Genomic DNA, 18814 nt, shown 5'->3' with positions numbered 1-18814 from the left:
GTTTTAATATAGATTATCAACTTTTGAGTTTGAGTTTAAGTTAGACTTGTTAGAGAAATAGAGTTTCACTCTTCATTAAGTTTTGATTAAAAAAATAATTTTGTTTAAAAAAAATGATAATGATGAGTTTGAGTTAAAGTTGGACTTACTAGAGAGATAGAGTTTCACTCTTAGTTAAGTTTGAACTAAAAATAATAATTTTATTTAAATAAAATGATAATTTAATTTAAATATTGTGCTAACGTGGAAAATTATGAAAGCTTCAAAATTTTCGGTTATATATATATATATATACCCACACAAATTAAAACACAAATTGGTTAAAAGAGTAATTTATTATTCTTAAGTTTTAGGCTTTTTTCTTTATCTTCTCCATTTAGCCTAAAACTTAGGACACTATCTTTATCTCATTTTTAAACATTATTCCACATTACCTTATCTCTTTCTTTAAAAAATAAAAATACAAACAGTTATTTATATACCACTTTTAAAAATTATAATACTAAACCAAAAAAACAAATAAATAAATAAGAGTATTATTGCACACACAAAGCATGTGTGATGAGTTTAGAGTATATATATATATATATATATATATATATATATTTGCTCTAGTAATTTTTGAAATATTTGCAAAACAATAGCTAGGAGAAAACGTCTGCTCAAGAGGGGCCCTCAATAACTAGGAGCACTCACCCTCTTTCCATACGTCCTTTACAAAAATTGGAGAGCCATGCTCTATATATTAAATCTTATGGGGAAAGAGTTTGTTCTCCGACTTCAGTTTTTTTCTTTCTCCCTCATCATTACGTTTTTTGTTTGTTTGGTTTTCCTTTTTACTATTTTTCTTTTTCTTTTGTGATTCACGGTTTTGTATTTTGTAGCAATTTAGAAATACATTAGTTGTTTACTTTAACTCATACACTTAAAATAGAATATCCTTAAGTTCCCTATTTTATGTGAGATGAGTTTTGGCATAACATGGTATAACCTAAGATGAGGCTTGGCGTGGAAAAGAATAGTCCTTTTTACTGGCATGTTATTAGGTTGTTTAATAAATACTAGCATTTATGCATGCGTGTCCTCAGAGGTTCTTCTATTTTTTTTTTATCTAATTTTTTTTTCATATATATTAATTTGGGGTTGTTGCATTATCCAATCACCAAAATTTCTATGAGTGTGATGATTTATCCGTTTGTGAATGAAATAAATTTTCCATACTACGCTCATCACTTCCCTAGGAACTTTGGTGGTTGGATAGTGCAAGAATTCCAAGTTAGTAATATATGATTTTTTTTTTAGAAAAAAAAAATAAGTAGAAGAGCCTCTAAGCACACAGAAGACGCATGTGTAGAGGCTAGTATTATCTATAATAAGATTCCCTTTTTTGGACTAGACTTTTATGTGGTTCAAAAATACCCTTAAACCCTAAGTTTAAGTTATGAGAAAACTTGGGAACAAATACGTAAAATAAAACCCATTAACTGCACCACACCACATTCAATTTTCAAATACACGTTCAAATCCATAAATAAATTTAAAAAAAAAGGTTAAAAATTTTGTTTACATCATAATCCATTCCAATTCAATGTTTGTGTTCTACTAATTACTTTGACAAAGTATGCAAATAACCTCATGAGTTCTGCAAGAGGTGAGCCTACTTATTTGAATTAGTAATGGTTTAACAGTTGCTTAGGTATTCCAGTACATTAAGTTTGAAATTTTTTACTTGTCATGGTTGATAGGCCAAGAATGTATTGACTCCTTGTGATGAATTAATAAATTAATTAGCCAAGTTAATTCATTAATTCAATTACCATGCAATACGCATGGTAGCATAAAAAAAAAATCACCAAATAACTAACTGCAGCATAAATTAAATTGACACGGTGATTTGTTTACAAATGGGGAAAACCTACACGGCAAAAATCCCATCGGGTGATTTTAAGGTCATCACTTCCGAGAATTCACTATTATCACAACAAACGATTACGAGTAAAGGAATCCTAGTACCTTATACCAACCTACAATTGAACCCTTACCCCAATACCCAATTGGACTTATTCTGCAGTGACAATCTCTCCTTTTAATGCACGGCTCCCAGTTGTAAAATGTGCTCCCCCCTAGATCAAGGGTTTTACATGGAGTCGTCACTTATTTAATTTAAAAGGAAAAATAAGAAAACCTTTAATGAAAAATACTTCTGTTGTATTAATGTATATGACAATTTACATCGAATTTTGTAACAAAAATTTACAATGCTTTTTGTCCTAGATACAATCTAAGAAAAGTAAATTACATTGCTTTATTTCCTAGTTACATTCTAAAAAAAAAAAGTAAAATTGTATATACAAGAGCATTGTCTAGAACCCTTGGTTCGGAGGCTAATTTACGAGATGGGAAGGGATTAAGCACCCATCTCGCCTGGTAAAACCGGTCTCCTAGGTTAAGGTGGCCAATGTCATGTCATGTCAAACAAATACAAAGAATATGTCATATAAACATGTGATTTGCAGGAATTGTAAATAAATATGTGTTAAGGGAATTTGACATAAAGAGAAACAAAAAAAAACAAAAAAAAACAAAAAAAACATGTTAGATAACAATTTTAATGTAAAAAAATGAAGGTAAGCATGTTCATCCAAGAGATCAATATAAATAAAGAATTCCTAGCCTAGACATGTTCATCTAAGCATGTGAAGGAAAAACAAAATTGTCATGTTATTTGTCATCAACATAATTGCAAAGAGAAACAAATAAAAATAAAACCTTTAAGCATATTTGATCATCCAAGCAATTATGAAGAGAAGTAAAGGAAAAAGCCCTAGACATGTTTATCTAGACAAAATCAAAATACTTTGACATGTTTGTTCAAGCATTTAAAAAAGTAAAACAACTACCTAGACATGTTCATCTAAGTATTAAAGAGAAAGTTGTGTTTTAGCCTAGAAGTGCTCATCTAAGCATTCAAAAGAAAATTGTGTATTAGCCTAGAAGTGTTCATCTAAGCAATCAAGAGAAAATTGTGTATCACCTAGAAATGTTCATCTAAGCATGTAAGAGAAAATCAATAAGACATAGAGGCATGTTCATCCGAGCATAGCATAAAAGAAGTTAATAATGATTTGTAAGCATTTATTCTAGCATGTATAAAGAATTTAAAAAAAAAAAAAAAAAAAAAACAATTAACTACTTACCAGCATAAATTAAAAGGGGGAAGTGATCACTTAAAGGGCTAGGGAGAAAGCAAGGAAGTACTAAACTACAACCAAAGTAAGAACAATGGTTGCTCAACAGCTTTTCTTTTCTGCTTTCTCACTAGCTCTCTAGAGGGAATTCGGGGTCCAGAAAATGGAAGAAGTCTTCTCTATTTATAGGGGAAGGGATGGCTTAGCTTTAAAGCTAAATTATTAGCTTTCTTCTGAAGCTAAGGGAGGAGATAACCTGTTTAAATGAGTTGGAACGGATTTGGTATTGATCCCCATTCAAATTTTGAAATGATGCTGCACCTGCTTCGTATTTTGGCTCTAATTTTTCCGTTCAAAATTCCAATTGATTCAAGATGGGTATTTTCTGAAAGGAAATTCAATTATCTACAACTTTTTCAGAAATAGAGAAAGCAAAATTTCAACGTTATCCATGCCAAAAATGTGTTTCAAATTGCTGCTGAAAATAGTAACGTCTTTTGAGCATTTTTGAATTTTTTCACAGGATGTATCTGTTTTTTTATCCAATTTATTTTTCAAAAATATTTCTTCTGAAGCAAAGGGAAAGGTTAAGTCTATTAGATAGGCTTGAACAGATTTGATGTTGATCCCCATTTGAACTTTTGAGAGAAAATTGAAGATAATGCTAAATTTGTGTTATCTTCTGCACCTGTTTCGTATTTTGGCCCTAACTTACTGCTCAAAATTCCAATTGATTCGGGATTGATGTTTTTTGAAAGGAAATTTAATTCTTTACAACTTTTATAGAAATAGAGAAATCCAAATTTCAACTTTTTTTCTGGCAAAAAATGTGATTCAAGTTGCCGCTGAAAATAATGACTTTTTTTTAACATTTTTCTGTTTTTTTGAAGTTTTCATGGATCATATCTCCAAAAATTTTTAAAAGAGCAGATAAGATGCCATAAAGAAAAACATTTTTTATTATTATTATTTTTTTAAAATGAAATAAAATGAAATCCAATCAAAAATCACACTTAATTAATTTTAAATTAGTTCTTGTGAGAACCAATCAAAATTAAGTATTTAAAATAGGACGTGATTAGGCCCATCGTGTAGGCAAGCCATGATCATTGAAAATTGTCTGTATGATAACTTTTGATCAGGTGGTCCGATCAAAACCTATGACATACCATTATGATCGTTAGAGCATCAAGATTTGTTTTCTATCACAAATCTGAAGATCTACCGGTTGGTTAAATGCAAGTTGTAAAATAGGGTGTCTACACCAGTACATGACTAACAAATTCGATGCACGTATTACTCACCAACTTGAGAAAGATGTTGGCTGCAAAGTTCTTCAGTTCATCAACACAATGAAGATCACGAAGCTCCTTGGTTACAAAACCCTACGGTGTACAAACACAGCAGCTTCGGCAAGAAAAAGATGAACTAGGGCAAATTCTGTCTCCGGTCACAATTTGCATGAACACAACTTTGCTTCACACTTGCGCAACCTTTGACGGCCTTTGAAACAACTCTTATATATGTTTAGGGTTGTGAGAAAAGAAAATCCAAACATCTATTCATGAATTGAATTGAAATCAATTCTGAAAAACTGAATTTCATAAACCTCCATAGATAGCTTATCTGTTGAGAAGCTGTCGAGCATCGAACTTCAGCAGTCTTTTAAACCTCGATAGATACTAGCTATCGAGTTTTAAAATCCAGCACTTCTTCACTTTATTCTTGGACAGACTTGCATGGCTTTAACACTTGAACTTGAAACCTTGTTCCTTGAAGCATTAAACACATCATAGATCTACCCAATTACAAGTAAAGTGTGTTTTGTCAAAGGATTAGCCAATTCTATATTGACATATGTTCCTAACATTGAATCAAATATGTCCTAACAATCTCCCCCTTTGGCAAGCCGTGACAAAACCACAACAAACAAATGAACATATGAGAAAAGTCATAAATCACTTAACTCATATTCACTTGTTGAATACAATAAAATCTATCCTAACAAAAACTCTTGAAAAACTTTGCAAGAAGAATTTGACAACCTGTATTTCTGAAACACTTTAAACAAAACTCATCACGGTATCTTAGTGTGAAATAAAAATAAAAGATTGCATACAATATATAAGAAGCATGTGCATAAAGAGAGAAAAGAAACAACACATGTAAAGATAGGTGAATAACATACATCAATAGATATAAACCCAAATATAAGTAGAATGTATGTCAAATGGTCATAAGACCAATATACATGAGGTAAATGTAAAAGAAAGAAAAGAAAATACCTAAAAACCTCACTATATCCCTCATAGTATAACACTCCCCATATCACAAAAATCTCCTATGCTAACTCTCCCTCTATGTATATGACTACTCTCATATCAAAACTACTCCCCCTTTTTGTCACGAGTGACAAAGGGTAAGTCCATCAAGTAGACATCTCATCATCACTGGACGAGCTAGCATCGTCGTCCTCATCAGCATCATCACTGCTAGAGCCATCACCACTCACATCCTCCGAAGCCGATGAAGATGGTGAAGTATAAGCAATGAAACCACCCATGGCAGCTTTTCGTTGTGCAATACAACCAACACAGGTGTTCACCTGACACAACTCATCACTGCTTAAACAAGTGAAGAAGTGCTGTTCATTAAAGCTCGATAGATAAATCTATCGAGGTTTAATGAGTGATCTCGATAGCAGCTCGACAGATACAGTATCTATTGAGAATTACAAAATTTAGATTTCCAAATATGTATTTCATGCATATCCAAATTATTTGTGTTGGGTTTCTTTTCTCATAACCCTAGACATATAGAATGATTATTTTAAGGGCCGTCTAAGGTGATGCAACTTGATGCAAAGTGATCATTCACTCGAATTGTGACCGGAGACAATTTGCCCTAGTTCATCTTTCTCTTGTAAAAACTACTGCGTTTGTACGCCAAGAGTTTTGTAACCAATGAATTTCTTGATCTTCATCATTTGAATGAAGTGAAGAACATTGCAGCCAACATCTTTCTCAAGTTGGTGTGTTAGTCACGTACTGAGATCCGTGCATTAATTGGTTTTTCACGTACTTGGAGCCGCGCATTTAATGGAGAGATTGTCACTACATTACAAGTTTGATTGTGTATTGGGGTAACGGTTCAACTATAAGTTGGCATTAAGTACTAGGATTCCTTTTACTTGTAACCGCTTATTTTGATAATAGTGGATTATTGGGATTTTTTACCTTAAATTAACTCGGTGGGGTTTTCCCTCAGTGGTTTTCCCCATTTGTAAACAAATCACCTGTGTCAAATTTATTTTCCACTGCATTTAACTTAGGTGGTGATTTGTTTGTGCTACAACGCTTTTTGCATGTTAAATTGACTTAATTAATTCACTTGGCAAATTAATTGGTTAATTTACCATTGGGGGTCAATACATTCTTAGCCTATCAAGTGGTATCAGAGCAGGCACACTTTGATTAGTTTTGAATCCTTGCTGTGCGATCTATTGATCCCTGTTAGGTTCTAAGGAATTAGGAGCTAATGTATTAGAACTTCAATTTGTAATGTTGGCAAACCATGATCAAAATGTTTTTAGTCTTGTTTTAAACTTGCTCAAAGTGTGTTAATATGTAAAGTTGGAATCGAGTGTTCTGTAGGATTTACTGTGTAAATCTGCCTGGCTTAATCGATCAAAATTTTGCTTTTGGATTCCACCAAAATCTACGAATTGAAGCATCAAGTTGGTCACACAAGCCTTTAGGGAGCAAAATAGTGGACATGGCATAGATCGGAATTTGCTTGAGCAATTGATTTGATGAAAGTAGCTCTACCTGACCAAGACAAATTTTTGCTTTTCCAGCCACATAACTTGTTGTCCAGCTTCTCTTTAATAAATCTGAAATCTTTATTTCTGTTCTTGGAAATAAAGAGGGGACCCTAAGATAGGTGGAGTTTTGAGGCAACGTATTGAGTCCCCAAGTATGCTTAACTTGACTAATGAACTGGGAACTTACCCTTTTAGAAGGGAAACAGCCAAATTTTTCCATGCTAATAAGCTAACCCGACCAAGAGCAAAATTTCTCTAGGTAGGATGTGAGGATGGCAATCTCGGCAGATTTAGCTTTACAGAACAAAATAATGTCATCTGCATAGCATAGCTTGGAGATGGGCGAAGCAGTGTTAGAAACTTTAACCCCTAAAAGCCTTTTTTGTGACACTTCCCTGTTTAAGAGCCTCAAGAGCACCTCACTTCCTAGGATGAAGAGATAAGGTGATAAAGGATCGCCTTGTCTAAGACCTCGAGAAGGGAAGAAGCTTGGACATTGGCCCCCATTTAACAGCAAGGTAAACTCTACTGACGATAAGCATTGGTGGATGAGCTTGGTAAAATTGCTGCTAAACCTAAAGGCTTTAAGAACCGCTATCAAGAAACTCCATTCCATTCTATTGTAAGCTTTTTGGAAATCTAATTTGATACCAAGGTAACCTTTTTTTTTTCCGTGTATGTTTGGAAGTATGCACAATGGCTAGTACCACATTCTCATTTATCCACCTATTCGGTACAAAGGCCACTTGAGCAAGATCTATCATTTTGTTTAGCAAAGGTCTCAGCCTATTCACAATAATTTGCAAAGATCGATAGGGCGAAAATGGTTAAAATTGTGCGCACCTTTCTTTTTAGGAATAAAAGAAATAAAGGTCTTGTTGAATTCCTTCAGCAGCCAGCCATTATGGAAAAAGCCCTAGACAGCAAGTGTTAGTTGATCACCAACAATATCCCAGTGGTGCTTATAGAAGAGCACTGGGAATCCATCTGACCCTGGGGCTTTAAGAGCCTTCATTCCAAACACTACCTTTTTAATCTCATCTCTAAAGGGTACTCTACAAAGCTCCAAATTATCTTGGTCAGTTACACAAGTTTGTATGAGACGCTCAAGATTCTCAGGAAACTGAGGATGGCTCGTATTGTATAAGGATAAAAAATTATCCAAAAAATATCTTTGAATATCCTCTCGGTCTCTAATCCAAAACTCATTTTCCAGCTTGATTTCAGAAATGTAGTTCCTTCTCCGTCTAATGATGATTGAAAGGTGGAAGAATCTAGAATTGCGATCTCCTTCTTTAATCCACAACTCTCTAGAATTTTGCCGCAATCGCAAATCTTCTCTGGCTAGCCCTTCATCAAGCGCTAAATTTAGAGATGCTTCAAGATTGGTGAATGAAAATGATAAAGAAAATGAAAAATTGGTAAAAAGGGATGGATATATATATATATATATATAAAATGGAATTATTATACCATGAGGATGGCAAAAGAGTCAGCAACTACAGTGTCTCCATCAGGGTTGGCCCAACCTAATTTGGGGCTTAAGGCAAAAGATTTATGTGGGGCATTTTATATGTATATATTAATTAAATAAAATTATTTAATGTTAATCAAATTGAGGTTAATTTGATGAATTAAATACATAATTTAATGAAAAATACTAATTAAAACTAAGGTTAATTTCATATAGAGAATTGAATATCATAGTTGAAACATAAATTTAACAAAAAGAAAAAATATATATTATTTTTAAGAAGAAAATTAATTTATCTTGGATATATGACGATACATAGTTAATTACATTTATAATCTAATGTATAATCTATGATATTAATTGATGTGTGGCTTTGTAGTAGATTAGTTTACAAATATGAAAGTTTCAAACTATTAAGGGAGATTAATCATCATTGATGATCTAACACATTTGCAAATTTTTTTTAAAGCCTTGTTAGAAAAAAAAATGCTAAAGTTATTACAAAATGTTCACAATATAATATGACAATAACAGTGGTTGATGAACTTCAATAATGTGGTTGATGAACTTCAATAATGTAATTGATGAATATTTAAAATATTTTTTTGTGATTGATAACATGTCAATTTATAAATCTATAGTAAAATTTGTAATATCCTTAACATCACTAATAATTAAAAGTGCACAATTATTTGAAAAAATTCATATCTTTTATAAAATTTTGGGCCTTTTACAATGGGATGGGGGCCTTTTCTGTAAAGGGTAAATATTTTTTGTGGTGGGGGCCTTAGGCCTAGGCCTTGGGCCTGCCCTGGTCTCCAACGACAAGCACCGGAACATTATCACTAGGAACTTATAAGAGTCCCTTCCTAAACGTTTATTTACTTTTTTTGACTAATATTGATTTGTAGGTTAATCACTTAATCTTAATTTCTTCATATGATTAAAGTATTTACTTGGATTGACAGTGGCGATTGAGATGTTCAATGTTTATTAATGAAGAGCTTGATTTTTTGTGTTTCCATGAGGTTCTAATTCCTAGCTACTTGTAAGGTTTGCTTATGAGGTTTCACTTGGCCAGTCTATGTGATTTCACTAGAGTGTGGTTCCTTTTGATTCAGTGCCAAAAGGGTGCGACTGTCTTCATTTCCTGCTAGACATGGTAGGATGTGGTAGTTCTTAGCTTTTGGTTTAGGTATTGTTAGACTCTAGACAAGCTTATTAGGTAAAACCAGTAGTTGTTCCTCTTGTTCTATGACCGGCAAACAACTAAATTTGGCTTCTCGCATATGCCTAATTACAGTTTAGACTGTATGCAGCAGAAAATAATTGTTGCCACTCTTAAGGGTTGAATCTTTATCTTGACTCACCACTAATATTATTTTTTACCTACTATTAACAATTTGTCATATTAGTCAGTGTGAAATTTTTTGTGTTTATAGAGTCTCTCTGATTGTTTTGACATTAACATGTTCTAAAAATAAATTATTTTTCAAAAAGTATTTACTAGAAAATATTTCATTTTCCTATATTTTGCAACAACCACAAAATGAGTTGGAAAATCCTCTTAACTTTCTTTATTTAGCTCCACGTGAGATAGAGTTGTTTTCTAGAAAATATAGCGGAAAACAACTTTATCACATGCAAAGCTAAATAAGATAAGTTAAGAAATAGTTTTCCTTTGACCCTTTTTTTTTTAATACTGCCAAATATAGAAAAATTTGAAAAACTATCTTTATATAAGATTTTCTGATGAAACAAATGAAGAGAGAAAATATATCTATAATATATCTTTAGTAAACATATTGGTTAAGACTTTAAGAGGAATATGTGGTTGTTTAGTACTTTCAATAGACATTCATAATTCAAATTTTCTTACATTCATTATAATATATAATTATCAAATTGAGAAAAGTTAATAAATACTCTAAGGCTATTTGTTAGTAAACTATTTTAATAAAATTTTTATAAAAAAAGAAAAGAAAAATTAATATTTTAACAAATTTTTTAATTTTTCATAAAAGTATTTTCTAAATTTTCTTTAAATTGTTTATTAACAATTACCCATTGGGTAACTTACGGGACCCGATTATAAAAAATAAATGAAGTTGTTGGAGGCATGGAGAATTCCGGCTGCTTTAACAACAACAGTTTTTCGCCTCAACAAGTGGTGACATTGGCTAAAACAGAGTAAGCCAGAAGTACCCAAAAACCAAAATACAGAAACAGAGAATCATGGCAGAGGAAGGAAAAGCAGATGAGCAATTATTTCAGCTCCTCTCCAGTCTCCTCCACCAGGTTTCATTTTTCCCATTCTCTCTTTCGTTTTCACATCATAATATGATTTTGTAATGAGCTAAAAATTCAATCTTTTTACTTTCGTCTGCTATGGCGGTTGATTTTGATTCTTAGCTTATTGACAGTAATTAGAGTGAATAATCATCTAGGTATGACTTGATAAGCTTCTGGTTACCGCTTTCTCTCAAATTTATGATCTGGGTATTAATGATCTCGGCAAAGTTTGTCAATTTCTGCATTGGATTTGGTGATCTTTAAGTCAAATTTCACTTGTTGAAGCATATTTTTCCTAATAAATTGGGGAAAGTTTGTAATATGTTGCCATTGTAATCTCCCCCCCTCCCCCTTATATTTTCATTGTAATTGATTTGTTACTATTTCTTTCTTGTCTTGTGTGGTCTTTTGGAAACAATTTTCAGCATATGATTAGGTTAATAAGAATGAATTTGGCATAATCACGCTCTTGTCTACACTATTGTGCAATAATTTTGTCTACACTATGCTATCTAGACACTAAGATGCACCGGGGTGGCTAATCATGGATACAATAATCTTTGTTACTTTGTGTTAGTACTTCTTTAATAGGAAAGAAGACATCAAAGGTTCTTCATCTAATTGATTGAGATTCAAAATTGATCACACGTCAAGAGTTAGGAATTCCAAATCTACTAGGATGGAAATAATCTTTTTTTTGTTGTTGGGGGAGTGCCCACCAATTTGTAGAGTTCAAGCACTTGACATATTTGACATGTGTCTTAAGCTTTTTCAGAGTTGCCTATCACCAGAAAAAATGCTAGGTGGTAGGTAAATTCGAGTCGGTCTAAAATTAGTAAGGATAGATAGGAATTGGCCCTGACAACACGTCATAGTTCTTGAGATGGCTGCAATAGCCCATGCTATTTATATAATCTGTATATGCATGTTAAACAATTCATGGCACATCTCATATGACAATAGTATACAGGCTTGCTTTATTGGCCATATACCTGCAATTTCCACTTATTAATCATGCAGTTACTGTCTTTGCACCACACGATGTCTATTAATCTAAACCTGATGCAGTAGCCAATTAATATGATTTCCTGGTTCATGAAAGTCTAATGGAATTGGGGAAGATGAAGGAAGATTAATTATCAATGTTGCTAATGTTAAGGGTACATATTTAATGCTGTGTGTTGAAAAAAAGGTTTGATGTTAATAAAAGACAAATCTTTTCTTACGAAGGCTATTTTTAATGATACTGCTATATGAAATTTTTTGATGAACTTTTATGTAATTTTGAATTTTGAATACAAGATATGGATGGCCAGAAGCTTTTGGGGTGTAATGTGTGGGAAATTTCTGTGTACTTGCTCTCATTTTCTTTCATTGACATGAATTTGAAAGTGAAAGTTCATTGAGAGTCATAGATTGGAAGGAAAATTTTATGATACATCAGTCCTCTGACTTTTTCTTCAGCGACTTGTTACTCATGGTTTTCCCTGTTGATATCTGTTGGTATACGATTGTCATCAAATTCATTTATTACCTAATAGCAAAGTTTACATATCACTGGGGCAAGAAAAAGGGAGATTAATGAGATTTCGGGTTTTGATAACAAGACAATGATCCTGTTACTAGGTGCACATCACAATTTTTATTGAAAAAAGAGGGTATATTACCACACAATTACTGAGTAATAATATATCTTTGCAAGGAATTACTCTTTTGCTGTTTCTCTTAGATGTACAATGTTTTCCAATAGGGTTTTCTCAGTTACTTGTATTGTGCAGGTCGAAGCATTGACCAATCAAGAAGAAGTTGAACTGCGTTCAAAAATTGAAGCCCTTGGTTTAGAAGTTACAAAAGTTCCTTCAAAATCTGCACAGCATCTTGATGAGGTAATTTTGACTTCCTCTTACATCCATTTCCCAATGTTCATGTTTCTCTTGTACTCCCAAGTGTGCTATATCAAGGAAAATAAATTTCATCTTATCATCTTTTATTCATTGCACTTTTTAATCCTTGTTTATATAGCTGGAAATAGCCAAGGAGTTGGATAAATTATCCACAAAGTTGGATGATGTAGATGAGATGATATCATCAGCATTGGCTGAAGACCCAAAGGTGCAGTCACTCTTGAGTGGTACTGCTGATGTATGGATGCCAGTTATCACTGCTACTGCTGAGGAGCGTCTTAATTTTTCTGCACCAACCGGAGATGATTGCTCTGAAGTCGGAGGGAAAACTTCCAATTAATTCCTTAAATCTAATGCTTATTTATATGATTCTCGATTTTTATTTTCATGTTTGCCTTCTCTTCCTTATGAAATGAAATGCCTTTTTTTTTTTTTTTTCATTAATGAATTATTTGTACTAGCAGGAGATGGTTACTGCAACAATCGACCCCTTTTCATTATTTACTGCACATTTATCAAAGCCTTGTCTTTTCTTTTTGAAAATAGCTATCAGAATCATCCTTTATAATTCTGCACAAGATTATTGGAGATGTTGATAATTCTGGTGCCAAGATTGACTATGCTGGAAGATACATTTCAAGGTTGATTTGCTTATTCATAGAGGTCTACTATTAGAGTTAGGAATAACTCCCATCATTGGAACTACTTATTTGGTTTGTTAACAGCCACATAGATAGATTCTATGGATCTCCCCCAGGCCTCTTACTTTTGTTTTGTCCCTAACTTTCGCCCATGAGCGATCTTGATCTTTGAAGTTTAAAGTGATTGCTTTTAGTCCCTAAAACTTAAAGTCCTCACTTTTAGTTTGTACAAAACTTAAGTGGTCAATTTTAGTCTCTAATAAACTTAAAAGTGATCTCTAAGTCCCTATAGAGTGATGATGTATCTGTTATTAGTTTAACCATGTCATCTAAGGAACCAAAAGTGATCACTTTAAACTTTAGGGACTAAAATTGTTGATGGCCTAAACTTGAAGGACTAATAATGCATTTAAGCCTACTTTTGGCTTCTATTTTATGTCATTTGCAATGCAGAGTTCCTCACCCTCCTCATTTGCACAAGTTTGACTGGCCTAACATGGGGATGCACAAATGCAAACAGACCTTAAGCTAGCTCTAAATGCAATCAGGCAAGATCCAATGAATGTTCATTGGTTTCTTGTTACTTAAATTTATTTTATTATTTATTTATTTTTGTGGGGATTTGAATCAAATTATTTGATGCGTCCAGTCCAGTGTATTATATCTTTCTCTTACATAAAATGGGGATTTTACATGTAGATCATGAATATTCCCGGAGCTCATGATATTTTATGTACCAGGAAGAAGTTAGTCATTACCAATGGACGCCAACTGCGTCTGGAATAATGTTAGTGAACGTCAAATTGTCATTTATTACATTTACATGATCACTTACTTTTAAGCTAAGTTATGATTTAGAGGTCTTTTTAATTTTTATTTTTCCTAGAAGATATAGGCTTACAGATATGATAGTTTATTACACATCTCATACTTTATGTATTCTATTAAGGTTAGACGTTTATACTACCATGTCCTTAGATTAGCCTAGCAAATTTTTGTCTAATCTTCTTTAGTAGTTGGTCAATAAACCTAGAAGAATCTTGGTTAGGAATCTTAGGATGTAGGATCAGGGCATTGGAGCACAAACTACCCAAACAAGTCTACCTCCTACTAAGCAGAACTGCCAATCTTGCTACAGAATTTTGTGGAGAATCAAGAAAATAGAGTTAAAAGAAATATTAACTACCAAATTCTTATGACACCAATGAACTTTCAAATTCCACCTCCCATTAAAATGTGAACTTTGTGCATACTTCTGCATTCGAACAATGTTACTGATTTATGAGAGAGGGAAAAAAAACTTATGTATGGTTATCCTTTCCAATACACAGCCCCATTAATCACTTCACAAAATTTTACTACATTGTTATACGTTCCATAAGTTTTGCAATAAAATATGACATCATGAAAATAAAAAAGGACCAAGATCTAATGCTTATGCACGTTAAAGAATTACAATTGGAATTGATTTATGAAAAACGCAGGCAAGGGGATAAATCTTTTCTACAACAGGTTCCAAAATGAAAATTACGTACCAGTCTATTTCCATGTAATATCTAGACTCCTAGAGCATTACTATCAGCTCTTCTATAAAAAAATGTCATTTTGACACACCAAAAATATACTTTATTATTTTATCACATCATTTTACAATATCTCATTCATCACATGTTTTATTCTTTCAATTCTATACATTAAAATAATATATTAACTCCTCCCCATCATCATCAACAACAATTAATTAGGCAGGAAGAGGAATGTAGGATATTATATATCCTAATTAATTAAGATGAACTCCAATCTGAATTATAAATCCATTCAAGCTTTCAACAGGAGTTTGCAACTACGGTCCTACTTTGATGGTGGCACCTTAACAATTATGCCAATCAGCCACAAGATAATGGATCCGACAATCCAAGATACAAGCAAAAAGACTAAGAAACCAGCCAAAACGGTAAGGAATGGAGGTCCCTGGGGAGCATCACTCGTCTTAATCCCACTTGATTTCTCTTTGTTGGAATCTCCTGAAGGAATAGAGTTTGATGCAGATGCAACAACCAACCTTTGCCTTTTTTGCAATCTTGCAGTGTTCTTGAACCTGAATGAAAGAAATTAATATTTAGAATACAATGCAGTAAAATTTTACCAGCAACTTTATGAGTATTACACACCATTAATTGAACTTCATTCATGTATAAGAGAACATGGCAATTGCAAATTACTCAATCCTTCTGCCATTGATAAAGCAAAAGCAAGAGAGATATCTGTACACTATTTTAGTAAAAAAAATGCAGAAAACAGTAAATTCAACAGAGCGCCTAAAGGTCCAAAACTATTGAACTTATGCAAGAAGCCTAAAACTAGAAAACCATCAAATGTACTAAAATCATCTCTTGTGCATATTTATTCAGAGAACAATGAAGGTACTAAACAGTGCAATAGGTTTTAGAGAACAAAAGAAGCTGTAATGAACTGCACAAGGAACTCTATGATTAATTCAGCAGCTGCCAGAAAATTATAATGAACATTAATCATGCAATACAAAGAATCCCTGGATACTGTTGAAATTGTGAAAATGATGGTGGATAGTGCTACTATTAATATTATTTTTCTGCACTACACAATATGCATTGATAGGATTTATGAGTGTCAATAACCCTGCTTTTTTATCAGTAAATAGGATCAGACCCACATTGTCTGGTCAAAGTCAAAGATAACCAAAAACTGGCATCCAACCAAGACAATTCTCAGAAACTTTAATTTCTATACCTATTAAGGATAACAAAAACAGCTGAGACAAGACATCTCACGTCAGGTAATGTGCATCAGTCTGTGCCTAAAACTTGGAAAAAACTTATGGTCCATTTGGATCGAGGGAGAGGGAAAGCGAGTAGAGTAGAGTTGGCCTAAAATTAACCTATTTTCAAACAACTCTACTCTATTTCCCTCCACTCCCCCTTCTTCTCCCCTCAATCCAAACGGGCTATTAGGTAGTCTTGCAGCACTACTTCAGACTATGTAAGAAACTAAGAATTGCCCCTAAAACTCACATAAATTCAAAAGATATCCACTAATTTTCAAGTAGATTTTTTGGTTGATAAAAAATTTGTTACACAATCAAAATAAAAATGATGAGATGAGATCCTCTCTCATTTAAACTTCCAATTCCCCACAATTTTCAACTAGATGTGAGGCACATGCCAATTATTTGGTTTCATGTGGTTTACATGAGTTTTTTCTTAAGACCAATGGATTTTTAAAATGCCACATCTCTTACATTTTGATTAAAATTGAAGGAAATTGGAGGCTTAAAATGGGAGGGGATGCTTTCCCAAAAATGATAAGACTTGTCAATCAACACTTCTCTGTCAATTTGACAAGAGTAAGAATATAAAGGAAAATTTCTAATTGAGACTAAGCACAATTTTTTATACAACTTTTAAATATCATACCAAATAAGAAAAAAACAACTCAAGACTAAATTACATAAGCTGCTTCACTGGTTGCCTAAAGCAAGCAAGTGTAAATAATGACATCGACATAAATGGGGAGGATAGAAAGCATAATAACAAAATAAATTAAATGATGCAAAGTCTTCAATTTTTCAAATGACAGGATTCATACAAGCCTACATTCACAGGCCAAATCTCTCTCTCTCTCTCTCTCTCTCTCACATCAAGAAAAATCCAGCGAATACATTGAGGCAAACGGAACAAGGCAGGAGGCAGCTGCTTGATTGATGGGTTTGAGCAGAAATAAACAAAAGGAGGCAACTTTAGAAAAAATACAGTACAGATTGGAAGTACCTGAAACAAGATGGGATTGGAGAGACTTTAGAAGCAAATTGCTTAAGATTGAGGACATCAGTGGTGGATATTTGAGCTCTTCCACTTCCACTTCCACTACGAAACCCTAGGAGGGAAGCAGAAGCAGAAGCAGAAACAGAAGCAGAGAGTGATGCCATTTCTTTCAATCTTTGTTTCGTGAAACTCAATGAATGTTCACATCCGACAAATGCCTCCATTCCTTTTCCTAATCGAATATACTGTTGTGTTGGATCATGGATGTTATGCCACGTGGGCTTTTCCCAATATAAAAAATATATGTTAGGCCTCATCATCATGACATCATGCATCAAACTTTAAAAATTCTTTTAAGGCCACGTTTGACATGGGAATTTCACATTATTCCTAGCATTTAGATTATTGAGAATGTGATGTTTTGTAATCTGAATGCCTAAAAATGTAATTATTTCTACATTTGATTTAATTGAAAATCTAATAAGATTCTTAAGAATGTGAAATTATTATGTTTGGTTTATTCCTAAAAATCTTAAATGAATTATTTATTTTTTTCATTTTATCTTTAGATTTGTAAATACAATATCAAGTTTTTTTTTTTTTTTTTTTTAATATTCCTCTAAATAAATAATGAAATATAAGGTATAAACAATAAATTATGACAAATTCGCTAAAATTATAGTCTAACATTTTAAAATAATAAACTGCAATAATAAGAGATAAAGTTACCCCAAAATTAAAGGCCGAATACAATAAAATAAATCATACCAATTAAAGAAAAAGTATCTATAAAGCAAACAAATAATTTACACCATTATTTGAATATAGTAAATAGTGGTCAAATAATTTGAAAATAGATCCATTAATAATTTGTTAAGCAACACACATACAACACTAAAAGTGAATACTTGACAACAATAGAGGGTTCCCTTCAAACTTTTTTTTTTTTTTTCACACGTGAAACCTATATAGAACTTTGTTAAGGAATATATCAATAAAGTTGTCTATCTTGTTTATTTTTTTTATGTTGTTTTGGTAGGTAGAGATAAAGACAAAGGAAAAGATATTGATGATTTATTTTATATTTTATCTCAATTGCTTAAATGATAAGGGAAAATGGGTTAAAATTTTCAATTTATAAAAAATTCAATTTTTTTTTTTTAAAAGTTTGGGAATCTAGATACCCACATGTTTTACTGAAAATCCTAAAACATTACCTTATACCAAATGTCACATAACTTTTTTTAACACACTCACCTTTAGTGTATGATTTTTTTTAAAATTTATTTTTAGAGGGAATATTCACGTAAAAAAAAAAGTATGTATATATATATATATATAATTTTTTTTTTTCCTGAGAAACCACCCTAATCAGAGTAGGAGGAAATTTATTAAGTAATTTTAGAAAGGTAGACATTAGCTATATCTGGTGGAACATTCTCCATCCAAACTTAAAAATTGAAAAACAAATTGGCTAATCTAGCAAGACCAAGTGTTGCTCTATTCCCCTATCTTCTAGTGTGGCAGAAGATGGAGTTTTGGAAAGAGGAGGAAACTAACTTGATATCTTGTAGGATATGTCTAAAGCTAGAGGAAGAGAAATTATTACTATTCAGTGCCTTAATGATAATTTCGAAGTCTCCCTCACAAATTACTTGAGCAAAGTTCAGTTCTTGTGCAAAACATATTGCT

At 32.6% G+C, this 18814-nt stretch overlaps 2 protein-coding genes across 3 annotated transcripts in view; one reads left to right on the top strand and one right to left on the bottom strand.

Moving 5' to 3' along the window:
• LOC126724170 (uncharacterized) overlaps positions 1-13201 on the top strand; it is an 87792-nt gene extending 74591 nt beyond the window's left edge. The window contains exons 1-3 of one of the 2 annotated variants that reach the window (XM_050428535.1): positions 10608-10783; positions 12556-12663; positions 12800-13201. In XM_050428535.1, coding sequence (XP_050284492.1) covers positions 10721-10783; positions 12556-12663; positions 12800-13021 — 393 coding nt within the window. In that variant the 5' untranslated portion in view covers positions 10608-10720 and the 3' untranslated portion in view covers positions 13022-13201. Of the gene's footprint in view, positions 1-10607; positions 10784-12555; positions 12664-12799 lie in introns of those variants that run through there. The other variant, XM_050428536.1, reaches the window with a different exon arrangement.
• Positions 13202-15063: 1862 nt separating this feature from the next.
• Positions 15064-17380, bottom strand: LOC126724168 (uncharacterized). The gene is made up of 2 exons (XM_050428533.1): positions 17129-17380; positions 15064-15420 (listed from the first exon to the last, which is right to left on the bottom strand). Exons 1-2 carry the CDS (start codon positions 17344-17346, stop codon positions 15174-15176), a joined length of 465 nt encoding a protein of 154 aa, XP_050284490.1. The 5' UTR covers positions 17347-17380; the 3' UTR covers positions 15064-15173.
• Between the last annotated feature and the right edge of the window lie 1434 nt (positions 17381-18814).

This window comes from Quercus robur, chromosome 4, assembly GCF_932294415.1.
Source record: "Quercus robur chromosome 4, dhQueRobu3.1, whole genome shotgun sequence".
NCBI classification, from domain to species: domain Eukaryota; kingdom Viridiplantae; phylum Streptophyta; class Magnoliopsida; order Fagales; family Fagaceae; genus Quercus; species Quercus robur.
This window is presented reverse-complemented; position numbering and strand designations above follow the sequence as displayed.